The sequence below is a fragment of the Tetrao urogallus genome (genome assembly GCF_951394365.1).
Source record: "Tetrao urogallus genome assembly, chromosome: 18".
In the NCBI taxonomy this organism is placed as follows: Eukaryota; Metazoa; Chordata; class Aves; order Galliformes; family Phasianidae; genus Tetrao; species Tetrao urogallus.
Window position 1 is genome coordinate 6,007,461 of NC_136831.1, and position 27,204 is coordinate 6,034,664.

A 27,204-nucleotide genomic window follows, 5' to 3' on the forward strand; every position below is an offset into this window, starting at 1 on the left:
CTTAGCAACGGGGGCGGGGCGCGCTGCCTGTGGCGTTGCTAGGGAGCCGCCATATTGCGTGACTTCATTAGCAATGGGGGCGTTGCCGGGGAGCGCGGGTGACGTCCTGCTTCCGCGGACCAGTTTGGCTGCTCATCTCCCCTTCCCGTCGCGCTCCGTAGACCGCGCAGCCGGCCCGCCAATCGCTACCGCGCATGCGCTTCCTCCCCTAAGCTGTCTGCTCCGCCAGTGTCTATGGTCTGCGGTCCTCCGGGCAGTACCACGCATGCGCGTACAACGCGGTAATGGAGTCTCTTTGCTTTTACCGCGCTGCGCTGCCAATCTTCCCAGATTTATGATTATCAGCCCTCCAGTTTCCCAATGAACGTGGTCTTGGGTCCTCCAGGCAATAACTTTCACAAAAACATACAAACAAACTTTCACATGCAAAATAATTTTTTTTGGTTCACAAATAAAGGCAAAAAAAAAAAAAAGTTAAAGTTCAGTTCTGTGGTAATGAGTATAATTTAGACCAAGACGTTATAAACGTCTAAGAAGCAGTATTTTCCAATGCTGTGGGAAGAATTAAAAACACCCTGCAGTCATTCCAACAGCCCTCGTTACAAGTGACCGTTGCTCACTGCAACGTCTGTTTTGCAATGCAACTCCTGAGAAACGAATCAGAGAAATTAACAGCAAAGAATTGTAACGTTAAGCAGGTATTCTTTCTTAGTGACACTGGAAGCACTGAGGATAATTACGCCGTAAGCGCTTCTAAGGCTTCCACAGATAGCACACATCCATAATTCCTTCAGGAAGTAATTAACACACACGCACCCATCTCAAGTAATGGTCATCTATTTCATGGTTTCTGCTGCCATCTAGTAGCCGTTCAGTATCACGACAGTTCACTCGGCAGCTTCCCACTTCCTCCACCGACCTTCCTCGCCTGCCCTCCAGGTGAACTCTCTTCATTGAGGCACGCTCGGTAGACGAACGCCTATCAGAAGTAATTTATAGGTACCGAACCCGTAACATTTGCCTACTGATGCACATCTGTCAGTCCCGGGATAGAGATAAGTTCAGCATCCTGTCCTTCACTGATATGCTGGGGAATCAGAAGGGAAGGAGGATAAGGGGAGTATCTCGATGCCAGCCTGTCGCATCCCAAGCTACACCCAAAATAGGGCAAGTCAGCCTCGTGGGGAGGCCCTGGCCTCTTTGATGCTCAGTAAGCCCTCTCACGCCTTTTCATTCTTGTGTTTCTTTTGCTGAAGATCCCTGGTTAAAGCAGAATAGCCTCCCAGCATGCTTTCTAGCTTTTAATCCATAACTAAATTCATTACTATTCACAACATCTAAAAGCAGTCGCAGTTTTGCAAGCAAGAGTGGATCATATCGTGCAATTCAACAGCCATATTTATAAGGATATGCTACTAAAATATGTGGTACATTTACTCCTTCGGATAATGCTGAATGCACTCTCCATTGAATCTGAGCACCTGGAGGACGTGGATGGCACGTTCCAACTCCTACAGCCAAGCTGCAGCAACAAGAAAACAGCCACATTCTAAAACGCAGAGGGGGCAAAATAAAACAGCAGACCAGCCCGAGAGCCAAAGCACAGCACTGAAGCAAGGCCTGAGCAGAAATGCATACCACTCCAAGACCAAGAGTTGCTAGGAAGGCAGAGGAAAAAGAGAGCCCTCCTGCACCTGGCTTTCAATTGAGCAGCAGCCCCAGGGATGCCTGATTGCTTATGGGTCTCAGGTGGGATCTGCTGGGTGCTCAGCAGCATGTAGGGTTTGAGTATTGCGTGCACGTTCCATCCATCTAGCCAGGCCTGGCTTAAGGAGTATAAAAGCATGTGCCCTGGGAAGGGGCTGGAGAAGTCCAGAGGGTGGCAGGGGTGCTGCTCCTACCTCACCTGGCCCAACAGACTCCTCATCTTTGTTAAGGCCTCCAGGCACCATCTTAATGTTCTCTCTCTGATAATATTTCATCTGCTTCATCCAATGAGGTTGGGCTCATTTGATTTTTGCAAAGCACCTTTAATTACCATGCAGTTTCCCTGTTGTTATAAGCAGAACCTCCACACACATTTTCAACAATCCACAACAGGCTGAGAAAACATTAATACGACCCACGTGCCTTCATTCCACTGTCATTACATTTATCCAGTGGTGAGATTTTGGTGCACAAACATTTAAAAGAAAAGTGACAGACAAGCTGATAATAAAAAGCACAACATTAATTTGATGATTTTTTAGACAGGCACCTATAAAATTAGAGCAGATTTCCCATGTTTGGAGACTATTTCCCTGGAAGATTGCAGAGGTGCCTTCTGCCATGCCATGCCCAGATCGGTTTGTGTTTCTTTTCCAGACAGGATTTTTTTTTTGCTTGGACAGGATCCAGATTTGCTTTCTGTCAGATAATCACAGCAGCACTGTTCGTTTGAGTCTGTTTCTGTTCCCCCCATTGTTTGCTTGATGAGGTATTTGAAAATACGTTTACAACAATAACAGGTCTCAAAGTTCACCTGCTGCTGAGTTCCTCCTTTTGCCCGCTCCCTGCAGACCTGCCCTTTGTACTTTAGCATGCCTACTGTCTTTCTCAGCCCGGCACTCATCACCTCCCATCTAGCCACACCATTCTGCAACAGGCAAGCAACTGAGAGAAGTAGGGAGAGACCGAGTCTCTCCTTTTTCACCTTGGAGTAGGAAGCAGGTGAGTGCTGGGGCTGGGAGACATTGGTATGAGATGGGAAATGGCAGAGCTGTGGGGGGGTTCGGCTCTTGGTACCCCTCCCACCCGCTCTAAAGGAGTCTGCCTCCACGGAAAGCTTCCTCCATCCCGTACTCTTTGATGCTGAAGGAAACAGGTGAATGTTTCTGACAGGTTCTGTGCGCTTTTGCTCTAAGACAAGGCAGGAAAGGTTTGGCGGGGATGCTGGGCTGGTGTTGTTCAGAGCAAGTGGAGTTTCAGCGAAACTAAGGGCTTTGCCTGGGCATCCCTTCTTACCAGGTTGGATTCCAGGGAGGAATTGCAGCTTTTCTGTCACTTTATCTGCTGGAGCAGGACACCAACTCCTGCCTATCTGCAGGTCTGCTCTCAAAAGCAGCTGGAAGCGATCACTAATACATTGTCTTTTCTCCTTCAAATATACCTAACAGCAGGAGATACAAGAAAGGAAGCGACAAAGAAAGTCCCTGGCCAGTGGTGACAGGGAGAGCAGTGACAGCCAGGGAATGGTAAGTTGTCATCAGCCTGGGAGAGTCTGAGACAAAACAAGGGACAAGAAAGAAGGGGACAGTCTCTTCATCAGGGTCTGCTGGGATGGGATGAGGGAAAATGCTTTCAAACTAAAAGATGGGAGGTTTAGATCGGGTATAAGGAAGAAATTTTTACACTGTGGGTGGTGAGGCAGTGGCACAGGTTGCCCAGAGAGGCGGTGGTGCCCCATCCCTGCAGACAGCCAAGGACAGGTGATGGGCTGTGAGCACTGATGGAGCTGTGGGTGTCCCTGCTCAGGGCAGGGGTGGCACCAGATGGCCTTTAGGGCCCCTTCCAGCTCCAACCATCCCGTAATTCTATGATTTTGGAGATTCCCAAGGAAGCTGCAAGGAAGCTTGCATCCAGTCTAAATCTCTCCTCTTTTACTTTGAAAGCATTTCCTTGTCCTACCACAGCCCCTTCTTACAGGTGCTGAGAGGCTGCTATAATAAATATAAAGCAGCAGTGAGCATCAAAGACCTGGGTCAGGTTTCTTCTTATTTGTGCTGCAGCGTTCTTGGATACTGAAAAATAAAATAAAAATGATGTAGAACTGAGCAAGAGGAAATGGTGTTTTGCCTTAAACCAACCTCTCCCGTGCAGTGTGCCTAACTTGTTAATGATGAGAAATGAGTCAAAGAAAGCCAGTTCCTGTCCCTCTTCTCATTGTCAGGAATTACTCACCTTCCCCTCCCATCTGATGCATATCATGTACCTGTGTTCTGTACCTGTGCAATACTTCCTTATTTTGTAATATTTCTGAACACTGCCTATGCAGAAATTAAACTGTTGCCTGTCAGTGAGTTACCCAGCCTCAGCAGAACAGCTCAGGGCTCACGTTGTTTCATGCCTGGTACCCCAGTATTGACTTGCTCCCTCTCCTCACAGGATGTGGAGCTGCTGGAGATCCCAGCAGAGCTTGCAGCCCTCCTGCAGTCAGCTGGAGGTGAGAAACCCTTCCCTTCCTGCACTCTTTTATTCCCTGTTTATTTGCTCGTTTCCTAGCAGTGTGTTACCTATCTGCCTGTTCCGCCTGCTGTCTGTCACCTGGGTCGTGCTTGATTTATTATCATTACAGTGTAAATAGGATATAAAAGCTAATTGTGCTCTATATGCATTTTTGTTACCTTTTCGGCTGCCTGGCGAGCTGTGCTGATAGAGCTGGTGATAATGTTGGTACAAAAGTGTTTGGTAAAAGTTCTGTGACAGTGAAGTGTTTATTTAATGAAAGCAGGTCTCTTGCAAAGCTCGATATTGGAGTCTGAGATCTCAAACCCATTTGTCTTCTCAAAAATCCTTAAAGAAATCAAGGGTTAAGAAGTTAAAACTAGAGTTTTGGCACTTCCAAAGAAATATATACTTTTTTTCCCAGCGAGGAAAACAATATATATATTTTTTTCAGTGGCTTGGAGGCCAACATTCACTGACAGTGGTGAAGATGAAGCCTTCATGTGCTGGGATATAAACAGGGAGAGAAAGGAAGGGAGAAATGTGTTGGGGGACACATTGGGGTCAGGATAGAGAAATGCACAGAGGTTGTGCAGCACTGAGAAATCCCTTGGCTTATCAAGGTGCTTGCTCCTGTTCATGATAACCCCACATCCAGTGCCTCATGATGACCTCTGATTTAACTGTTGACTTAACACTTGTCAACATTATCTCTGCATAGATTTAATGTTCTGTGCTCCTTAAATTCTACGTAACACAATTGAAACTGCAGGTGCTGCATGCTCCCTGGATGTTACCTAGGGAGAAGAGTCTGAAAGAACTGAGTTGAAGTTAAATGCTGTGGTCTCGGGGCAGAGAGGAGATGCCTGCAAGGGGGTTTGGGGCAGCAGGGATGGACTGTGTGTCCTGGAGCCGGAGGACTGGTACGAGGACACTGTTGCTTGACCAAGAGTAGACGTGTGGAACAGCCAGCCATGCACTGCACTGTGAGTTGGCTGTGTTCTGGCTGCCATGACCCAAGACCTCTTTCTCTTGCAGGTCAGTATGCAGCACAGGCCAAACAGATAACTGAAGCGTTGCCTCCAGAAGTTAAGGTCAAAGATGACCTTTCCCTCCCAGCCAACATCAACAGCTATCCTTTCTCCTCCTTCATTAAGTCATACTTCCAGGTGGGAACTCTATTTTTCTTCATTGCTTCCCAACTGGAGAAACAGACTAGTTCTAGTGGCACCAGGAACAAACTGCATATTTTGTCCTTGTGTTTCTTTTCAGAGGACAGATTTCCCTGCCCCTGGTCATCCCCTGCAGCAGCCCTTAACACGCCTGGAAGCTGAATACCGGGAGAGCGCACTTGAGATCAATAAACTGGTAAGAGATGTTTTCTTTGACCAGGGCCTTGTGGAAGAACAGATGGGCATAAGACAATCATAGAACTGCAGGATGGTTGGAGTTGAAAGGGACCCTAAAGGCCATCTGGTGCCACCCCTGCGCTGAGCAGGGACACCCACAGCAGGGATGGGGACCTCCTGTATGGGCAGCTAGATGCTGGTGGTGGCTCGTCTTACAGTACATGGTGTGTTAAGAGAGCAGAATAAATTCCTGTTCCTTTGAGGTATTGGAGCAGTCTGACAGCCTCTGGGCGTTGTGTTCTTGGTGTGATATAAACCAATTAACAGGTCAGATCAATGGGATCCCAGCCAATTGCCTAGTGATGTAGTCTCAAAACTTGGCTGGACATATTGAAATTAGACTGCTAAGCCTCACTTTCACAACGTTCCAGGTTCAGTAGCCATGACACTGTAAGGGACATCTGGCTTCTCTCTCCCTCAGTCACAAAAATGTTTAATTTAACCCAGATTTTTTTCCCCATTATCTGGTTTATAGTAAACACATTGGTAGTTCCTCAGACATGCAGTTAAATCAATGCGGTATGTAATAGGGGACAGTGAACTGTTGTATAAAGGCTGGAAGAAGGCAGGGACTTTGTCATCAAGACGACTACACCTGGAACCACACCCTCAAATCTGTAGTGTTGGCATAAGGAGAACAGTGTGACCTCCTCCTCCCTGTGGATGGGAAATACGTTTCTTAAAGACATGAACAACTCCCTGAAAATAGAATGAAACTAATGAGAGTAAATCCATTAATCCCTTTGAGAACTACATGTTGTTAAAATTAATATGCATAGCCAAGAACCCAAATCATTGCTTAGGTGAGTTGGTTGAGCATAACAAATCTCCTGCTACTTGGTATAGTGTTAGCTACACCGAAGTCAGTTTACCATTCAGCAGAGCTTCCTCATGTCTGAGCTGTCTGAGCTCTGCACAGAGATCAGCAGAGCACCAATTTCATTTACCTGTTTGTACAGGTAGGCAGCCTGCGGGCTCAGACACACTAATGAACCTGTAGTAATTTGCTCGTGGATCCGAGCTCTGATGCTCAAGGAAAGGGAAGTATTCTGACTACGATTTTGCTCTTGGGCAAAAGCATAACTCAGAATAGCCTGAAGAGTGAAGTGAACAAGTTCTGATTTCTAGTCAGGGTCCTACCCTGATGAGCACTGCCTCCCAAATTCCCCAGAACTTTGATAGTGCACAGAATCTACGAGCAGATCCAGATCTGACTGCTGGGTGCTCTAAGGCTCACAAACACACTGTGTCTACTCTCCAGGTTGCTACTTCATAATGCAGTTCAATCCAGAAAGCTGCAGCTAAAGCTGTTTCTTTCCCCCCATGAATACTTCTAGATTTTGCGGTTCATTGGTGACAAGAATCTCCACGGCTGGCAGGAGGTCCTTCTGGGCAACTACATTGCTGGGAGAGGTTTGAACAACAGGGCTCTGCGCAACGAAATCTTCAGCCAAGTGGCCACCCAGGCATGGAAGAACCCAGATGTGGAACAGAGCCAGCGAGCCTGGGTCCTGATGGCGACGTTACTGAGCTCCTTTGTCCCTTCACCAGCACTGGAGAAGCCATTGCTGAAGTAAGGAGGAGAAAAGCTGCGCTTTCAGGGAGGTTAAGAGAGATGAGAAGTGTGCTGAAGGCAGATATCTCTTCCTAGGTTTGTGTCAGATCATGGCATGGATGGCTACAATGCTGTTTGTCAGCGCAAGATCTTGACAGCAGCGCAGCACGCAGAATATGCATCGTCCCGTGTGCACCCTCCCACTCAACTGGAATGGACTGCAAACAGGAGGAAAGGGAAGATGGTGCTGGATGTTCATACATTTAATGGTAACTTATGTGTGCTTCTAGCTCCTAAGGACTTACCAGTGCAGAAATCGTTGTTCAGAAATGCTCCCACCAGCTTAGTGCAGAGTGACTGGATCAATTGCAGCTGGCTGGTGCTGCCATGGGGAATAGAAGCATCTGAATCCAGACCCCAAACTCTGAAAGATCTGACCTTAATGAGCCAGGCCTGCTATTCAGGCTGAGGGATGAGATTCTTCCAGGTTTGGGCCAATTTCAGCAGAGGGCTGTCCTGCTTGTACATCTCTCTGGGTCCAGTTTTCCTGTTACCCATCACTGCACAGCCCATGCTGCAGCTGCTAATGCCTTTGCTGCAGTGGCTTTCTGAACCTTTCTTCCTTCTCAGACATTGATTTATGCTGCCCCTTGAGCCCTTGGAATCAGTGTGAATCAGATGCAAAGCATCTCCACTCCAGCTCTTATGGTGGGTGGGGTGGTGGATGACCCACGTGAATCATGACACTGCAAAGGCTTTCAGCTGTCACACTGGAAATGCTTTGAGATGTGCCATGAGCAGTTCTTACGAATGCAAATGTGTTCGTGCAGAGCCTTCTGTCTACTTTCAGTCCCTGTGGGTCACCTGAGAAAGGTGCCAGACTTTCCATCTGGTCTCTGCCTGCGCACTGCAGAGCTCGGATGTTGCTCTGGGTCCTGCTGGGGGGCAGTGTGCACTGATTGTTTCTTTTATGTGCTAGATGAGAAGCTCTCAGCTGAGGTGGAGTCCTGGATGACCGGGGAACAGTTTGCAGGATGGATGCTCAGTGCAAGGTACTGCCAGAGGACAGGAGATTCGGGGATGTGAAAGAGACTATGACTGGTTTTAGAGTCCAGAGCGGTTGGGCTAAAATTCATATGGTCAGATATGGATGGAATAGCTACTCCTTACCAACTCTGGATCATGTTCTCTCCTTGTCCCTTCCATCCGTTTGCATGAACTGTGGGACTCCTGAGGAACAGGGGAATCACTGCTGTGATCAGTCAGAGCAGCTTCAGAGAAAATATTAAGACAAATAAAGTCAAATTATGGGTGTTTCACTTTTTTTTTCTGACTCTAGGTGCTTAATCATTGATTTACACCCTAAAGCTGATGGCTACAGAAGGCAGGATGAAGCTGAATGCAATGTTTTCCTATTTCTCTCTTTCCTCCTGCTTGCTCTCACACCTTTTCTCTCCTTTTCCCTGTTACCAGGGGCTGTGATAAGAGGTCTCGAGGGTGGTCCATCTCCATGCTAACTGGCAACATGTGGCAGGATTTATTGGGCAGTGACTTTGTGCTGGACCTCATTGGAGAGATGGAGGAGGCCAGCAACCCCAACAGCCCCTCTGAGTCCTCACAGAGATACCCCATTGCTCCTGAAAGGGACAGAAACTTCCTCCATAACTCTGCCTTGGATCTGTGAGTCACCTCATCCTCCTGCCCCACACTGGTGTCCCTATTGCCCACTGCCTATTCTCTGTGCTGTTCTCATCTCATTTTCCCCTCCAGCAGGATTCCCCCTGCCCCAGGCATCCAGGCCCCTGCCTTCCCCCCACCCAGACTGCCCCCGGAGCCCAGCAGTGCCCATCGAGGTGAGCTCTTGCTGGGACACTGCACAGCGCTGAGTCACCTGTGCCCCATCCAGGGAATCAGAGCAGATGGGGGAAAATCTTCTCGATGGGTTCCACTCCAAAATTTGACTAATAGGGTCTGAAGAGAGGGGAAATGTTCCTTACCTGCCTTATCACCGGTTTCCTCTCCACCTTTAGATTTTGGAATCAGAGATGAGACGGTGACCCCTGGAGGTTTGGATCACTATGTGGACGATCTCTTCAGCCCCGTCTTACATCAGGGCTCCAGGACACCAGTGAGTCCTCTGATGTTCTCTCTTATTCTCTGCAGCTCTCCTCTCCCCATGACTCCTTCTGGCCATCCACTCTGCCTTTGCTCAGCTCAGACGTGCCTTTGGATGGCATTTTACTGGGAAGTCTGTCTGTCTGAGCTCAGACAGTGCTGTTTTTTTCTTGATGCAGGATTTGGACAACAGAGAAAGCCTGACCAGGCGCATGAAGGGAGGTGGAAAGATCGGACCCACACAGAGAGGAATCTTTCCTTCCACAGGTCTGTAAGGGGAGGTGGGCAGCTGGAAACACATGTGGATAAGCTCCAGTGAGCACAACGCAGGGAATCCCTCAAATGTTAGTTACTGCGTGGGTTCAGCTGGTTGAAAAAAAGCATTTGAGTTTAGCCTGGGTCATCAGAAATTGCACTTGTTCCCAGCTGCTGGGGGAGAGATGCTTTGAGGAAGAGGTGAGCTCAGCTTGCCACCTTTTAATTTTTCTCCTGAGTTGTTCCAGGGGTCAAGGCGAGAAGCAACTTTTGTCTGACCCAAGCCACCTCTTCCCAGTGCTCAGTCCCCATAAGTCATGTGCTCTCTTGCAATTCACCACGTGCTTTCCCAAAGTAACTGCTGCTTTTTTTCAACTGAAGGGTATTAATCTTTCTTACTGCTTCTTTTCAGACTTTTCCATCATTTCTGTCTATTCCATGTAAGTCTGAGCTCTGTAGAGGTTCTGGTGTATGTGTTTGGTTTCCTTTCTATCCTTTATCACAATCCCACTCAGGGTACCTTGTGAGTGTGTGGAGGTCCAGGAGCTCTGCATCTTAGCAGCTACCTGCTGCAAAGAGACCCACATGGACGTGGCAGTCCCAGAGACCTCTGACCATCCTTCAAGGGAAAGCCTTCTCTGTAATCATACAGAAGGTGCTTAGCCAGGAAGGATGCAGTGACCTAAGCAGCACTGTACAAGCAAGGTCTCTATCCTGCTGTAGCCTCACGAGCTGCATGTTTCTCTTTGGTTTCTTTTGTCTACCTGAATTTTGCTGTGTGTTGTGATGTGTATGAAGAGAGAAACCATTTGCATGTCCTTATAATTAGTGAAGGGTGAGAGAACCCGGGGGCTCCAAGCAATGTGATGTGTTTGGTGGGACTGATAGGGCCTTCCCAATCTATGATTCCCCAAAAGTCCTGTGCATGTGGCCTTTTTCTCTAGGCTTCTCTGGAATGATGCAAACACCAGTCTACCAGCCCATGCCTTCGATGATGGGGATGCCAGCTGCCTCAGCCATGATGCCAGGGGCTGGTGGGATTGCCCCTATGCCAGGTAATCACAATTTCTTGGAAAGAGGATGAAAAGGTGGGCATCCTCACAAAGCCTGTATGTTTGCATGTCAGGCAGAGTGCACAGTGAGCACTCAGCTCCATGCTGCTGCTCAGGCACCATGGGGAACAATTGCCTGTGGGTATCTGCAGACATGTATGTCTCCCACAGCCATGTACATGCCCCAGCCCGTGGTGCCCACTGTAGACCCCAGTCAGCTGGCAGCACAACAGCAAGCCTTCATCAACCAGCAAGCCATGCTCATGGTGAGTGGAAGGGACTGGGTGGGAGAGGCTCCGGAACAGGAGAAGGAGAATGCACTGGTGTACGTGCTGTAAAGAGGCTAGCCATGCTCCCCTTCTGGCTTAGGCCTGCTCTGTAGCTCTGGGGTTTGGTATACAAAGTTAGGTTTTGATATATAACATTGTGGTTATTGAAGATTGCAGAACTAGGGATCCCCTTTTTGCCTGTAGTGTCCGTGGGAACATCGAGGTGCTACACGTGAATGAGTAGCAGCAACAAGATCAGTTGTAAGTCCCAAATGTTTTTAAAATGGGATTTACAAAAGATGCAGAACTGCAGTATTCTGCTTTCTACACAAAGCCTTCTGAGTGTGTGGATGTCCCAGGCTATCTGTACAGTCAGGATCTGTGTGTGCCTGGCCAGGTAGGAGTAGACACCCTGGGCAAGGCTGCTCTGTACACAACATTTGGGATATTTGCAGTGGATTAAGTAGGTGTTCTATGACTACTAATCAAAAGTAGGACAGCCTGGCTGATGGTTGATGTTTTTGCGTAGTCTAGAGCTCATGGTTGCTGCAATTCCTTCTTCCAGGCTCAGCAGATGACCCTTCAAGCCATGAATCTTTCCCAGCAACAGCAGCAGCAGCAGCGACAGCAGTGGCGGCAACAGCCTCCTGAGAGCTCAAGGCCAAGAGCCTCAAGCCCACCACGAAGCCAAGCCCCAGCCCCAGCCCCAGCCCCAGCCCCAGCCCCAGCCATTTCCCCCAAACCCAAGATGTCTCCCAGCAACCAAGATGTGACACCACCACCAAAGGCTCCAGAGCCACCAGCTCAGGCAGAAAGACCGGTATGAGAAACAAGCAGTGGGTTCAGATGCCACATTCTGCATTTATTTTGCTTCCCTTTCCAGCCTGGCATTGATTTGGCAGAGAGGAGAGCTGAGAGTTATGTTTGCCTTTCAAGTTCCACTTGCTGAATCTTTAAGACACAGGGTCAGAAATGGTTACACTTAGGTCTGTGGAGTTTTGGCTGCAGTGCATTCACTGCTGATCTGAATTTCAGTGGGGTCCATATGAAAATTCATCACTTTTCATTCTTTATCTTTCAGCAGGTTGTCCTGGGGCTGTAACACACCCCTCTTTCTCTGAACTGGGTTGATGATTCCTTGGGTCAGAAACTGGCCTCCTGGGACACATCCAGACTAGAGCAAGTTTTGGATGAGTCCAAACCTACCTAGAGAAGATCACTGCTGACTTTAAGGGAACTATGGAGGTATGCTGGCTGGTACTAACTATGTTGTGAACTGCCTACAGGTTTATGACTCCAGCAGTGAAGATGATGACTATCCTCCGGAAACTTTCCAGCAGAAGAGAGCTTTTTTTCAGAAGATGGGTGAGTGTCGACCACTTTGGGAATTTTACTTATCATAACACCCTGTTCTGCAGCCTCCCAGGTGCAGCAGCTGTGTTGGGCATCCAAGGCCAGGCTGAGTGGGGTCACGGGCAGCCCCATCTCTTGTTACAAGAGTTGAAACCATGCCATTAATGCTAAGCTTTGGCTATGAGATTAACAAGCCTCTTTCTGTGTAGGAGAGCAAAAGATCCTAGTGAAGAAAGTCAGGGTGCCTTCCAAAACCTGGACACCTCCAGCAAATCCTCAGCCAAAGGAGATGGAAGGGGAGAAAAAAGAACAGGAGAAAGAGAAGAATATGACAGAAGAGAAACCCAGCCCTAAAACAGAGGCAGGTAAGGTGATGCTGAGTGGAGACCCAGGCAGGTTGAGAAGCAGGAGCTTTCCAGGAGTGGGTGTCAGCCCAGGATATACCCAGAAGAGGAGAGATTTGGCTCTTCTGGGAGTCTCGGCAGCAGAGGAGAAAGTCCTGTGCTTTGGAAAGTGGGATCCTAAAGTGGGGCTGGGAAAGGCCATGAATGGTCAGCCCAGAGGTGAAAGAGTGGGAGACTCAAATGAGACAAAGGGATTTTTCCCATGCTTTTGTTGGTCTGTCGGTTAAAGCTCTCACCCCCAACAGCTCCTGCTGCCCCTTTGCCACCTCCTGAGCCAAAGCCGAAGAAACAGACACCAAAAGCAAGGAAGGAACCACCAGTAGTGAAACCTTCAGCCCCTGAGTCTCGACCTGAACCAAGCCGGGAGATCCGTAACATCATCAAAATGTACCAGAGCAGGCCAGCCCCCGAGCCCCAGCCTATTGAGCCTGCCAGGTGAGACAGTGGGAGCCACCCAAGATGAAAGGCACCACATCCCAGCTCTGCCATATGGCCCCACTGCGGTGACAACCCTGCTGCAGCTCAAGCAATTCCCTTTTGTTCTGATCCCTTTGTCTTGCAGGAGAGTGTCCAAGCCATTTATGAAGAGGAATGACCCCAAAAATGAGGCTTTGGCCAAGCTGGGGATGATGAATCTCAATTCTCCCAAATCAGTGAGTGCTTTCTGTCCTTGATCACCCCAGCAGAGAGGTCCTTTGTATCCAACCTCCAGCAGGCTGAGTGCGGTATGGTAGCAGCCAGTTGATTTCTTACTGCACTAATAGTTCTCTGTGAACTCGTACACCATAGTGCTGTCCATCTCAGGTTCCAATCTGTAACATCCATTGAGTTCCTGGAGAACAGGCTCTGCTGCAGTAAGTTCCAATGCAGAATGTTTAGGACTGATTTGGAAGCAACAATTCACATTCCCCATATTTGGCCCCATGATCTTGGCCTATCAATGTCTTTTTTCCTTTTCCCAGCTGGAGGCTCGTGTCTCAAATACTCATTTCTCTGTGCCTCTGTTTGCCTAATCTTAATCTATTTGTAGATCGTGTGCTGATTTAAAGGTTCTGGTATCCCCGCTCCAACAGATGCTGCTCCCAGGGCTGGGCTGCTACCCTGGGTATTATTTCTAACAGCAGCATACAGTGATGCAGAGAGTAACTGTCAAATGGTTTTGCTGTCTTGTAGCCACCCCCGCCGCCTCAAGAGAAGCCCAAAGGGACACCACCACCCACCAAGCCCAAGCCAGAATCAACTTCCATCTCTATCAAGGAGAAACAGATACCTCTGCTGTCCATCTTCAGGGAGCCATCAAGTACCCCACCAGATTCCCCAGCCCCTCCTGTTCTCCCACCTTTGCCCCCCTCTTTTCCTCCTGGGAACCAAGGCTTGCAGGAAATCTCATCAAAGGGTGAGTGTTGACATCACCCAACTGGGATTTGGTAGCAGATAACGAGGGCAGATTCAGCCTAACAGCCTGGGAGAGTCACAGCGTGAGCTGTCTCTTGCCAGCAGGTCAAAGGCTGAACAGTCACAAACTACAGTGACAGTCAAACTATAGACTGTCACTATAATTTGAGTCTGGTCCTGCACTCTGAGACCCTCCCCAGCTCTAACTCTTCCCTTCCCAGTGCAGTGCAGGATGTCAGGTGTTAATGACAAAGGAAAGAAGGGCTAGATGAAAAATGGACCTAAAAACAGAAGGGACCTTTGGGTTACAGCTCGATCAAGGTCCAGTCCATAAGATATTTTATTGCCTACTTGAAGCATAGTTCCTTTATCAAAGCTGCAAGTAAATGGCTGGACTTTAGACAAGGGAGGAATGGAAAATCAGGTGTTTTAGACTCTAGAGCCTCTGGAGAGCCCTTTAAGACAGGCTGAGGAACAAGGAAGTGTTATTTGGGGCGCATACACCAAAGTGTTTCAAGCACAAAATGCTCATCAGCATCACATTTTATAATGTGTAAAGAACAATCAGTCCAAGCACATTACTGGACTCCAATCTGCAGCAGCTGCCCTGTTATAAAAGAACTGTCCTGTTTCCTGCTCCATTTGCTTTAGAAGATGGACATTCAATAAATCCTGTGAAAGCAATTCTAGGTAACAGGGTTAGCCTGAAAATTCCCATGTTCTTTTGAATAGGGATAAAGAAAACAGCTGAATATATTCCGCATTTCTTGTTCGTCTATGAACTGAAGTTGCAAAGTTGTGACTGCTTAAATGGAGATATTCCTAATCTCATAGAGAAATGCCTTTGAATAGTTGCCTTCCAACCATGTCTAACTTTAACAGATTTCCTGCAGAGAGCAAAATCCAGTGTAAGTACTGCTGCCTTGTACTAGAATTTTACAGCCTGCTGGCTCAGGACAGTTCTTCTAACAGTTTTTGAACCCTCCAGCAGCCTTTATAATGACATAAAGTGGGGCCACGTCTTTCAGCTTCAGTACAGGGGCACCCAGTTGCCAGGATGCTGCGTGCTCCCGATCTCTGGAGTGTTTCTGGTATGAGCACTGAACTGTGTGGCTATTGCAATAGTATCCATGCAATCAGAAATGCTATGAGTTGTATGCTGACTGTTCTGTGCATTCGCATTAGCTGATCACTGATCTTCAGGAGGGTTCCTTACACAAATGTTCAGTCAGGCACGTGGCACTGTACCTTTCTCTTGGTAGATCAATGGCAGATGACCCTGTTGTCAGCAAAGCCTCTCCTCACTGCCCTTTCTTCCCACCCAGGCTCTACTGTAACAGAAGATGATGGGATCAAGACCCAGCTGTATAAGCTAACTGCTGGTGTCAGCTTTTCCTACTTCAACCCTCCCTGGAAAATCTTTCTGCGCAAAGAGGTAAGGTTTGTTAGCTGAGTCCTGGCTGTAGGGGGAGGGCAGTGATCCCACGTTTGGTTAAAATCACTTTCTGTCACGTGTAACCAGAGTGATGTAACAGCACAGAGATACTTCGGAGAGGAGATCACATCACACGTGAGCTGGGAGTCATGAACCCATCTGATAGCCAAGGAATTCCAGCTCCTACTTTGCCTTACTCATGAGTCTCAGTTTTCCTGTCCTTCCTTTCCTCTCTAAAGCACGAAGATATCGACAAATAAAGTAAATCTGTTGTTACCTGGAGCTTTCCTATATAAACAGTACAAATGTATGTAAAATCTGGTGTGCTGAGCTGACCCCAGCTCATCCCACGATCTCACCACTTCACTTTTGATCCTTCACTCCTGCTCACATTTGGTCATTTTGTTCACGCTCCCTCTCTCCCTTCCCTGCCCAGACATGGAGATTCAATCCTGGCAGGAGGGAATACGGATTACAAAGCACCTCCATTTCTGCTGCAGCTGTAAACATACATCACATCATTATTGTTTTTATCCTCCTCTTGCAGGTGTTTTACCCCAAAGAAAACTTCAGTCACCCTTATTGTCTGAACTTGCTGTGTGAACAGGTAATGTATGACTCAGGGTTGTGTCTGTTTGGAGACTTCATAACTGCACTGCATGATTACATCACATACATTCACTTAGAGGTATTAGTCCTTTCTCCAGGTCCTTCTAGTCAAGGCCCTGCTCTTTTCTCTCTGAGACTCAGCCTTTTTTAACAGCCCCAGCACACACAGTGGCAGCCTTTCCATAGAAGCCTCTCTGTTTCCCTTCTCTGCAGATCATACGTGACACCTTCTCTGATTCCTGCCTTCGTATTTCCAAAGAGGAGAAGCGCAAGATGAAAGACCTGCTGGGTAATGAGCAGCCCTGTCCCACCTTCCTCTATGCACCCATCACAGCATCCAGCTGCAAAGGAGGAAGAGTTCTCTGTGCCCTTCCAGAAGGACTTAGGGCAGAGGAGAATTGTCACTGCAGCAAGAGAGAACACTGTGTGTGCTGTGCAGTGCGCTGTAGGGATGGTTGTCTCTTCCAAATGCATAGAAAATGGCTCTGAAATCTCTCTCAGCTAGAAGAACTTAATTATGATTTGTATCTCTTTGGTGGAGAGGAAACTGAGGGCCAGGGATTGGGTTTTGAGTTGTCTCAAAATCCAGCTGTGTTTGACATGAGCTTGATGGAGGTGGGTGGGAAAAAACTTGGTAGATTCGTATGTGCAAGTTACATTGGTTAGCACCATGGTGTCCTTTCAGCTCTGTGTGCTCTTTGCTGCCCCATGGTCACTGGGTGGGGACAGTAGGAACAAGATCCCTGAGCAGAGGGAGGCATTACCATCTTTGCCTTGCTGTATCCCTCCTAGTGGCGTTGCAGGTTGGCAATGATGCTCAGTCCATTCAGGAGGATGGGATAAAGAAGAGGATCGTGGTGGCTGCTCGGGATAACTGGGCTAACTATTTCTCCCGCCTTTTCCCAGTTCAAGTGAGTCTTAATCATTTCAGCAGACCCCAGATTTGCTGTGGCTGCGTACCTCTGGTTCTCCTGGGATGTCTCTTTGTGCCCTGCCTTTCTCTCCCTCATCTGCCCCACTCCACTCAACCTCCTGCACTTCCTGTTCATTTCTCCTCTTTCTCCTCCCATGCCCATTTACATCCTTCTGGTGCCCTAACCATTTCTCTGTTTCCTAGGCCACCTGCTTAGATGCAGTCACTGGTGGCCTTGTCCCCCACTTCTCCCACCTGCCTCTCTGCATCCTCACACTCCTGCTCTCCTGTCTCCCTTTCCTCACCATCTTTGTTTTCCAAACACCTTTGAGAATGTTGCTAGGTCTGACACCTCTGTCAGCCTTGGACCTCCTTCATTGCACATGGTGCTCTTTCCCCATCCTGTCTGGCTGGGAAGGAGCCTTTTGGTGCTCACTGCTGCTCTTCTTTCACAGGGTGAAAATGGAAGTGATGTCCAGATCCTGGGTGTTTCCCACCGAGGCCTGAGGCTGCTGAAAGTGGTGAAAGGAGCTGCCTATGCTCCTGAGCACCTGAAGATCCTTTGCAGCTACAGGTGAGCGGAAGGATGATGTGGGCAGACCGATAGGGTGAGCTGAGCATTTCTATGGTTGTTCCATGTCTATGGTTGTCCAAGACCTGTGGTGACTCACTGACCCTCCCTCAAGTGACTTCACTCTTTCCCTTTCCTTCCTACCTTGCACTTTGCCTGTTATATATACTGGGAACCAAGCTCCCAATCCCATGATCAGCATCCCCTCGCTCCATCAGAAGCACTCTGAATGTGCTGGCTGTGTTCTCAGCTTTGCAGATGTGTTCTCGGTGGAGCTGAAGGACAGCAACTCCCTGGAGTTCTCTCTGAAGTCGGAGCAGCTCTTACTGCACTCTCATAAGGCTCCGTGCATCAAGGCCATGGTGGAACTCTTCATCCAGGAGCTAAGGCAGGTGAGGAAGCAGCTGCAGAGCAGCTGTCAGTGAAGGTGTTTTCCTATATGGACCTGGCAGGTTCCATGGGGTGGTGTAGTCTAAGTCCCTCCCATTTTGGGGACAGGACTTGACCTCTCCACTGCTTTTTCCACAGGATACCAACTACGTAGTTGCTCTGCGCAGCTATGTCACAGATGACAAGAGCCTCCTCAGCTTCAAGAAGGGTGACCTGATCCAGCTCCTGCCCATGAAAGGCTTGGAGCCAGGTGAGGGGATATGTTCAACTGGATGGGAAAGGTGGGGGTTGTGTTGAAGGGCCTGCTGGACCTACAGAGCCTAGAAGCACTATAGGCTACTGTTGAGTAAACCAGAAGAAAGCAAGCTGTTAAGTGCTGGCTTTGTCAACCTTCAGCTCTGCTGCTCTCTGACTGCGACTCTCATCGTTCCTTCCATCACAGATATAGGGGATGTTCTCTACAGCTCCCTGAAGGGAGGTGGTAGTGAGGTGGGGTTCAGCCTCTTTTCCCTGGTAATGGTGATAGGATGAGAGGTGATGGGCTCAGGTTGTGCCAGGGGACAAGGTTCAAGCTGGACAGTAGGAAAAATTTCTTCTCTGAGAAGGTGGTGAGGTACTGGCACAGGCTGGTCAGAGAGTGGTGGCATCCCAGTGCCTGGAGGTGTCCAAGAACCATGGAGATGTGGCACTGGGGAATGTGGTTAGTAGTACGGTTGGAATGAGCTGGGGTTGGGCTTGGTGATCTGAGAGGTCTTTCCAAGCCTATTCAAGGGCTGATGCTGCCTTTGCCAGTAGGAGGCCTTACTGCTTGGTTCTGTTTGCACCTGCCATGGTTCCCAACTCTCTCCCATTTCCTCAGGCTGGCAGTTTGGCTCCACTGGTGGCCGCTCCGGTATTTTCCCTACCAGCCTAGTGCAATTGGCTGCAGCCCCTGATTACCTCAGCGCCAGCATGAACAGACATGGAGGGCTGCAAAAGAGCAGGAAAGTTTCCTCTGATAGCAGGAACACCAACAGGGAGGTGAGTTGTCCTTGGAAAACTGCTAGAGGATCTGGCTGTGTTCTGTGGGACCTGCCAGCATAGGTCCATGGCCCTGGTAGTGTCTGACCATTGTGGCTAAGGAGGAAGAAGATGACTGCTTAATTCTTGGAGACAAAGGTGCTCAAATACCATTGAGAGTATGTGGGGAGGGACGGCATCACAAACAGATGAGACCTTTCCAGGTATAGCAGGAGAAGGGAATACACACTGCAGCTCCTCAGCTGACCTTTCAGGGTGAGTTTGGTGCATGTCCCTGCAGACCTCTGTTCCCAGCCTGATATCAGAGCACTCCAGCACCATGTCAATCCCTGCTGGTGATCATTACACCATGATGGACTTCGCCGCTGCCTATTTCCGAGAGGCTCAGTTCATGTGAGTAGACTGTGCTCTTCCTCAGCAGGCATACACTGGATGTGTGTAGCCTGGCACTCAGCAAGACACTTCTGGGGGTATTTCTTGGATTGGCTCATGTTCTCTTCATCTGGCTAGGACGGAATTGAAGGGGACACCTGCTGAAAAGAAGACTATAGCTGACATGGTCCAGTACACCAAGGTGAGCCCATGCTTTCCCCATGGCAACAGCCAGAATCCCAGCTCCAGCACTGCCTCTAGTTTTGCTCTGACGTGGCAAAAACAGATGACATTTTTGGCTGCACTATGCAGAGGAGTAGGTGACCCCTACTTGTCAATGCTGCCTGCAAGATACTGGGAGCTGTTGTCATCTGCAAAGCCTACAGCACAGCTCTGTGCTGGTCTGCCTCCTCAGCTCACCCTTGTGTTCGGGCCTTGCAGGTTCCAATCCAGGAGTCTTTGCTCCGGTACTCTGATAGCGAACTGAATGAGCTTGCAACAAAGAACTTCATGAGTAAGTGCCCCCCAAGGACAAAATGGGCTTCAGTGGGGATGAATGGATGCTCTTGGTGGCTACACATAGACAACAGTGAAAGGAAATAAGAGGGCACTTCCTAATGCACTTCTGCTGTTAGTAACTACCACTGTCATTGCTGAAAGCATCCAACAAAATGCTCCTTGCCTTGAGTGCAAAATGTCCAAGAACCCACACTGCCTGGGCTCATGAACCACTTGTCCAGTGCTGCCTAGTAATGGCCTGTAGAGCAGAAGGGCCTTTGGGGCATTTTCTAGCCCCATGGCAGGATCATCACTGCTTACACTCAAGTATTGTCCTTTGCTTTGCAGCTCTGATGCGGTTCATGGGAGATCAAGCAAAACTCAAGAACCAGGATGATGCTCACTGCGTCTACGAAATCCTTCAGGTCTGTGACTTTTCCCTGGGCAAACTGCTGAAGCACCAGGGGGAATGAGAGCCCAAGGCCTTTCAGGAAAGGGAGAACAGGGAAAGCCATAATGCAGAGCCCTGTGTGAGGAAAGGAACTGAAGCAGAGGCCAACTAAAAATCACGTGGAAGAGGGCGTGTTTCTATCTGCACTTGTAAATGCTTTTCTTAGGCATCACAGTCTGGATGAGAGCACAACCTGCCTTCTTCTTTGGGCCTATATAGCACTACAGAGCAGATGTTGTGAAGGCTGAGCTTAAAGCCATACTGCGAGTCTGGGATTTCCTGGCAAAACTCAGGAGTTGGGAGCAGAAGGGCATGGAGATGAGCTGGAACCTCTCCGATGTTCTCTTCCCCTCCTTGATGCTGTTTTCTCCCCTTTGAATGCAGCTGTGCAAGGAGAAGGAGAATTTGCATGACGAAGTTTACTGCCAGGTCATCAAACAGGTCACTCTCAACCCCAACCAGTGAGTAGCAGCACGGTTGGTTCCCATTCATGCATGCATGGAGGGGATCTGCGTGCCTTGCTGTGTGCACAGGGTGGTGGGGGGGTACCCCTTCATTTCTTTACCTCATGTTCATTGCCACCTCCTGTTGGCGTGCAGAAGGGCAGAGGCTCACTTTCAGCTGGGTGCAGCAGGAATCGTCTCACTCCACAGTTCTTTCTGTCCCACAGGCAGAGCGTGCTGCAGGGTTGGCTGCTCCTAAATCTGCTCACTGGCTTCTTCCTCCCTTCTAACGTCCTGATGCCCTATGCCACCAAGTTTCTGCAGCAAGCCAGCAGCGACCCATCCAGCACCCACCACGGTATGGCTGTGCCTGTGTCCCGTGAAACAAATGGCTGCCCTGGGTTTACTAAGGCCCTGTGTCAAGGGAAGAAGGAAGGATCCGGATGGGCACACAGTTTCCTCATTCTTGGCAATGGATTAAATTAAATTAAAAGTAGCCAAGAAGACTCAAAACTATAGGAGACAATGCTTAGCTCTCAGCCCATGAAGCTTTTTCTCTTTTCCTACAGAAATAGCCAGGACTTGTCAGAGCAACCTGCGGAAAAATTTCATGTATGGGGGCCGTCGCCACCTTCTTTTCCCTGTGGAGATGGAGGCACTGCTGGTATTGATGGGCAGAGGGGTTGGGATGCTGGGAAGGGAGGGAGGACAGGGGCTTGGCAGCAGGTGCTGTATGAAAGAGATGGGTAGCAGGGCTGGTTAGTGCTCCAACAGAGGGAATCAGGCATGTGTCTGTAAGGGAGATGTAAGCGAGATGCCATGGAGTGGGTAGGGAAGGGTCAGGAATGATGGCTAGCAATGTAAGGTGAGATGAGAGGAGGGAAGAAGGAGAAAGGATTACGGGGTTGATGTGTGTCACTGTGTGTCACTGTCCTTTGCAGAAGGGGCGCAGTGCCCGCCGGCTGGAGGTGCTGATGTTTGGAGGTGTGGAATACATCACCCACATCAGGACATTCACTGTGAGTTTCTGCTTTGCATCTCTCCTTTGGTCTGGTCTCAGAACCACACCAGGGAACTCCCATATTTGTCAGACCTTTGGCCTGTGCTTCCCACAGTGCTCTGGTGGTTTCCCACATCCTTCCCAGGAATCCCTGCAGCAGCCTGGAATGCCATATCCAGCCTGCTTCTCTGTGCTGTGGCCAGAGCTGTACTGCTGCGCTCCACCTGTTCTGGGGCTGAGTTGAGCTTACCTGGCTGCAGTATTTACTTGCTTCTTTCCTCACTTCAGGTGGCCAAGGAGCTCGTGCAGGAGATCTGTGAGCAGATGGGGGCAGGAGAGCAGGAAGAGATTCAGGAATTTGCTCTTTTTGCCATCAGGAGCACCAGTGATAAAAATGGCAAGTAAAGACAGACTAGCTCTAGCTTCTTCCCTAAAGCATTTTCTTCAGCAGGGACTGTTTCAAATAATTTCCCAACTCTTGCTGGCTCTGGGGATCTTCAGCAGTTAACCTCTGTTAGAGACTGCGCCTTCTCAGGGCCAGAATTGCTCTTTCCTGAAAGTGGTGCATGTCTGCATGGGGCTGCATCCCTTTGGGATGGCTGATGCTGGGAGCTGCTAAGGGCAGGGTGAAACAGAGGTGTGCAGGATTGCTCCTTGCAAGACTGTGGAGCTCAACCCGCTGCCTCAGCACCAAGAGTGATGACTCTTTCTCTGCATAAATATGTAGATAAAATTGTGAGGCCAATAAGAATGGAGGAATACCTTCATGACTACTTGCTCGAAGACATGCTGGTCACTCTGAGTTTACGCAGGCTCACCTGGAAGACACCTCTGCACTTTGAGGACAAAATCTATACTGACATCCATTACGGCCAGGTAGGCAACGAAGATGGTGGGAGCACTTAATGAGAGGGCCAGTGTGAGTGTTCCAAGACAGCTGAAGAAGTGGGAGGGCTGATTGGCTCTGTATGCTGTTTCTGGGCATGACTAATAAGTGATGCTAGGGAGGACGTAGCCTATGGGCTGTACTGTTCCAGATGTGGTTTGTGCACAATTTCCCCAAATGCAACAAGCCTTTGCTTTAGAGTGATCAGCATGAGCTCTCTGCAAGGCAGGATGTGGGTCTCTGCAGTCTTGCACTGCCCAGACTTGCCTGGACCTCCTTCTGGTGCTTTCAGGTACAATGGGACTACCTGGCAGGGAAGATACTGATAAGCTACAGTAAAGAACTGGAGATGCAACTGGCTGTTTTGGTTATGCTCCAGCACTGGGCCAAAACAGAGCAGAAGAGCTCTGCTCCCTCCAGGTATGTTTATTTCAGGGAGGGTTTCTGTTGGCACCACACGGGTTAAGAGTAGATGACTGCAAGTATTCTCCGGATAATGAAGGAATGGAAAGTCCCAGAGAAGATAAGTCATTAATTAACGTCACTCAGTGACTGACTTCTGCCTGTAACCAAGAAAGTTTACTTCCCACTCACGCTCCTGATGGTGAGCATCTCTGACTCACAGTTCCTTTTGTGACTCCTCCTGAGCTCAGGGACATGCGGGTGCCACATGCATTTCTTTAGGCCATGTGGTACCAAGAAGAAAGTGTATGAGCTTACAGCTGTACTTGTAACTGAGATGGAGATAAAGAGGTAATACTTCCATCAAACCCCCTTACAGCTCCAACAGGAGGAGTAACCGTATAATTGCTGGGTGTGAGGAACTCTGTGTAGTGTTTGCAGCAGAGGATCAAGACAGTGAAATGTTTTTCAGAAACACCCTGTGAAAGAAACACTCTGTAACTCTACTTCCATGCTACAGTTCTTGCATGAAGAGCTCTTGCTGTCTCCAGGAAGGATTTCTTGTAGTGTACTGGGCGGCGGTGCACAGCTTTTTTCTCTGTGGAAATACAATGTCTCACCATCTCTGATGTCTTCTCCCACATTATTCAATTTCAATATGACCTGTCGGGCTCTTCCCTCTTTCTCCACCTTTGCCCCCAGCTCTGCTCTGAAAATCGTTGCACATCCCCTCTCTCTAACTGCCCTTGGTTGATATTTTGATTTTGGCCAGGCAAGGAGTCAATTAGTCTCTACTTTTTGGCACAGGGAAGAGCTGAAGGAATACATACCAAAGTCCTTGCAGTCCCGAATCAGCACTGAGACTCTGCAGAACCATCTTGACAGGCTGCTGCAAACCATGCAGCCGATCCAGCCAGTGGATGCAAAAATCCAGTTCATAGGTGAGGAGATGTGAGATCTGCCTGGGGAGTCCACTCTGAGAGCGATGGAAGCTGCTTTGTGGGGCTGGCAAACATCTCTGGAGTCTGGAATGGTCCATGATATGTAACTCCCTGACAGCCTTCCTCTGCAGACTTGCACAAGCTTCCAAGCAGGACAGTCATAGTCCAAATCCCACCTCATGGTAAAAGCCTGCATAAGACTCTGCTAATCCTGTATGAGTTGTGCTTTAATTGATATTCTGGCTGCACGTCTGTTTGCTGCTCTGAAAAGAATGGAACGTGCATTGAGGCTGCTGGCACTTGAACACCAGGAGCCTAAGAATGGTGGGAGAAACTGTGAATTGCCCTTCTTAATGTAGGAAGACTTGGGAATACCTGAAGCTTTTGACCACCTTAGGCTGGTGCAGTGGATTACTAGCTGGGAGCTGCTGCCTGAACGCCAGCTTTTGTTTTCTTACAGAGCAAATGATGAAACAGCCATTCTTTGGCTACAACATCTTCTTGGTGGAGAAAGTCAGTAACAGCACAATCCCTGTGCCCTGTTATTTTGGTGTGAATAAAGAACAGATCATTGTGGTGGACAGCATCACCCAGGTATGCCATACAGTTCCTCCCTCGGGTCCAAATCCCTGAAGTCTTTCAGGTATTAGCTTTGACTTTCAGCAGAACACATTTCTGGAAGAGGCTGTGTCTATATGCATCACAGCCAGTCACTCTAACAACCCTACCCTGAGAGTCAGGGAGTAATGTCACAGATGCTATTGCCATCTGCTCTTTTGCAAGTGTACAGATAAGGCAAACAAGCATGGTCCATGGTAAAACTAAGCATAGGCCACAGTCCTATTTGTCCCAGTCCAGAAGGAGCTCTGAGGACACAGCAGTAGAGCCAAGCAATTACTGTGATCTGGTCTATGTCTCACCTCTCAAGAGATGTATCCTCCTTGGCCAGAATCAGATGGTTTTTTTCCTGAAGTGACTGCACCAGAGTGCTCTGTGGCTCTGTTCCCTCACACAGGAGCTCTGCCACATCATCCCGTTGAAAGAGCTGCAGAGGATGAGAACCCTGCGCCCCACCTCCGAGCAGGGGCTTCCTGGCATAGAACTGAACTACGGCTCTGCTGCCAGCCCCAAGACTCTATGGATTGAGCTATCCCAGGTGAGACATCAGCCTTCAACTACAGCTTCCTCAAGGCAGTCCAGAAATTGCCCTCCACTGTCCCACTGAGCCTCTGAGCAGCACTACTGCTCTCTTCTGTCCCAGGGGTGAACGGGGACACTGCATTTCCCCATTCCCAAAGAGCAGCTCAGTCTCAGCACCTGCTTGGTATTGAACTGTGGGAAGTAATTTACGGGAAGATGCTTAATTATGGGAATATTTTGTTATGAGAAGCAGTCATTTCCGGAGTAAAGAATGACTGGCACTGCTTTGTGTTTTGACAGGCTAAAGAGATGTATCACACAACTATTGTCATCCTGGATAAAATAGATTTTCAGCACTAGAGTTTGAGGAGAACGTCTCCCCAAAACATCCATGACCTCTGCTGCTTCTACCACTGCTACCAAGCGATGGCATGTTTCTTGATGGACTGGACTGTGAAGTCACACCTGGTGGCCCACCATTCAGCCTAAGTCCTCTTTCTTGAAGCAATACTTGCACTGGTTGAACAAACCACAAGTCACCCTCTCTATTCCGTTGCTTTTTTGTGGCTTGTTCCAATACAGCAGCACAAGAAATGCAAGTAACTGCCTTCAAGCTATGCACTGTGGGACTGTTTTTTAAGTCTTTTTGAATTAATTAACATAAGAAAGCAAAGCCAAGGCTATCAATTGACTGCTGCTGTTTTCCACAGACCAGCTTTTTCTCTGTATTGATATGCAAGAGGCCCTGTAGCAGGGTTTGTGAAGCAGAAGCTTGTAAATAGCATCACAATGCAAAGCAGATCAGTGTTCATTTACAATTGCCACGTATTATATACAATTGCTGGGGCACAGATTGAGCTGCAGTGGTAAGAAGGTCTATTGTTAATTTCTCACTGACATAATTATATGGGTATTTTTCCTTCCACTATACAGAACTCAATTGTATCCATGCAGCTGTCAAATTATGGCTCCATGCCCTGGAGAAAGTGTATTCAAGTGGAAATTGTATTACAGTAGAGGAGAGCATCCTGGATTGTACAAAACCACTTAATTTATTTTTATTTCTATGGCTATTCTATTGGACTAATAAGTATCTTCATTTTTAGGAGATTTATAATGAAATAATTGCATAATGGATATTTTGAAGCTATGAGATGACAGATACTGCTTTACCTCTGATATGGGATGATTGACCTGCAGGTAACTGCAAAAGCTTGAGGAAAAGGTTGTAATTGTTGGCTGGGCACCAGATCTGGGGTCGTTCAATGCAGGCCATGATGCACAGCTGGCTGCTTGCTGCTGATGCCAGCACCAACCACAGCACTTTCCTGTCAGGAGCTTCCATGCTAAAGCTGAACTGTATGGCACCTTCTCTCTTTATCAACACAAGGCTTGGTGAACAGCAACATGAAATAAAGAACTAGAGAACATCTCTGAAGAGTAACTCATCCTTTTTTCTCTTTCTGAGCTTTTCCAGCCTTACACGAAAGCACAGCTCACCTGAAGAACTGCCCTGCACTGTGATTCAGCTCCATGCCACACAGCCACGTGCCCTTTTGGAAGTCCTCTGATTTACAACTCACACAAAACATTTCTGAAAAGTTCATGCAGCCAGGCAGCAGCTGAACTCTGTAGCACTGATCTGCGGAGACAGCAACTCCACTTAAGTGGCTGATGAAACAGGATTTTTAATGGGAAGCTGAAGCAGAAGCCACCAGGCAACAGCTAAAAAAATAGTTGTATCATGTATCAGTTTCTTTCATCCCTTTCATCCTTCAGCTGAGCAGAGCTGAAGATAAGAGACATGAGATACACATTTCCAGATTCTTCTCGTTCTGGTTCTCAGCTTGAAGTATCCTGCAGCTACCAGGCCTGGGAGGTGTCTGCACTACACACACTTCCCACCCATCCCATACCTCACCTTCATTCATCAGTTGCCTGTTCAGATAAAGAGTTTCTGCATCTACGTTCACAGTCTTAATGTACCTGAGATAGGATAAGTCAGAAAAATCTTTCAAGAGAAGTCCACAGCTGCTAGAACATTGTTTTATTGTTAGTTCTGCACAGACCCTTCAGCACATAAAAATAATAATCCGTTGAGTACAGTGATTCAAAAGTCTGTT

The 27,204-nt window shown here is 48.4% G+C and overlaps 1 protein-coding gene across 1 annotated transcript in view; it reads left to right on the plus strand.

Annotated features, from left to right (window-relative positions):
• Positions 1-25,441, plus strand: part of MYO15B (myosin XVB) — a gene marked incomplete at both ends in the record, with an annotated part of 25,685 nt that extends 244 nt beyond the window's left edge. The window contains 42 exons of the mRNA XM_079544278.1: positions 230-281; positions 4,144-4,201; positions 5,242-5,372; positions 5,476-5,571; positions 6,950-7,185; positions 7,264-7,436; positions 8,147-8,219; positions 8,641-8,847; positions 8,938-9,020; positions 9,198-9,295; positions 9,462-9,549; positions 10,482-10,592; positions 10,761-10,855; positions 11,424-11,678; positions 12,145-12,223; positions 12,421-12,576; positions 12,861-13,050; positions 13,178-13,268; positions 13,789-14,011; positions 15,336-15,445; positions 15,993-16,052; positions 16,268-16,343; positions 16,847-16,965; positions 17,423-17,541; positions 17,789-17,930; positions 18,067-18,178; positions 18,788-18,948; positions 19,229-19,341; positions 19,459-19,522; positions 19,762-19,834; positions 20,167-20,243; positions 20,654-20,730; positions 20,940-21,070; positions 21,282-21,376; positions 21,654-21,731; positions 22,001-22,109; positions 22,440-22,588; positions 22,891-23,018; positions 23,808-23,941; positions 24,402-24,535; positions 24,957-25,097; positions 25,382-25,441. Of these exons, the coding sequence (XP_079400404.1) occupies positions 230-281; positions 4,144-4,201; positions 5,242-5,372; positions 5,476-5,571; positions 6,950-7,185; positions 7,264-7,436; positions 8,147-8,219; positions 8,641-8,847; positions 8,938-9,020; positions 9,198-9,295; positions 9,462-9,549; positions 10,482-10,592; positions 10,761-10,855; positions 11,424-11,678; positions 12,145-12,223; positions 12,421-12,576; positions 12,861-13,050; positions 13,178-13,268; positions 13,789-14,011; positions 15,336-15,445; positions 15,993-16,052; positions 16,268-16,343; positions 16,847-16,965; positions 17,423-17,541; positions 17,789-17,930; positions 18,067-18,178; positions 18,788-18,948; positions 19,229-19,341; positions 19,459-19,522; positions 19,762-19,834; positions 20,167-20,243; positions 20,654-20,730; positions 20,940-21,070; positions 21,282-21,376; positions 21,654-21,731; positions 22,001-22,109; positions 22,440-22,588; positions 22,891-23,018; positions 23,808-23,941; positions 24,402-24,535; positions 24,957-25,097; positions 25,382-25,441 (4,957 nt within the window). The remainder of the gene's footprint in view (positions 1-229; positions 282-4,143; positions 4,202-5,241; positions 5,373-5,475; positions 5,572-6,949; positions 7,186-7,263; positions 7,437-8,146; positions 8,220-8,640; positions 8,848-8,937; positions 9,021-9,197; positions 9,296-9,461; positions 9,550-10,481; positions 10,593-10,760; positions 10,856-11,423; positions 11,679-12,144; positions 12,224-12,420; positions 12,577-12,860; positions 13,051-13,177; positions 13,269-13,788; positions 14,012-15,335; positions 15,446-15,992; positions 16,053-16,267; positions 16,344-16,846; positions 16,966-17,422; positions 17,542-17,788; positions 17,931-18,066; positions 18,179-18,787; positions 18,949-19,228; positions 19,342-19,458; positions 19,523-19,761; positions 19,835-20,166; positions 20,244-20,653; positions 20,731-20,939; positions 21,071-21,281; positions 21,377-21,653; positions 21,732-22,000; positions 22,110-22,439; positions 22,589-22,890; positions 23,019-23,807; positions 23,942-24,401; positions 24,536-24,956; positions 25,098-25,381) is intronic.
• Positions 25,442-27,204: the final 1,763 nt, after the last annotated feature.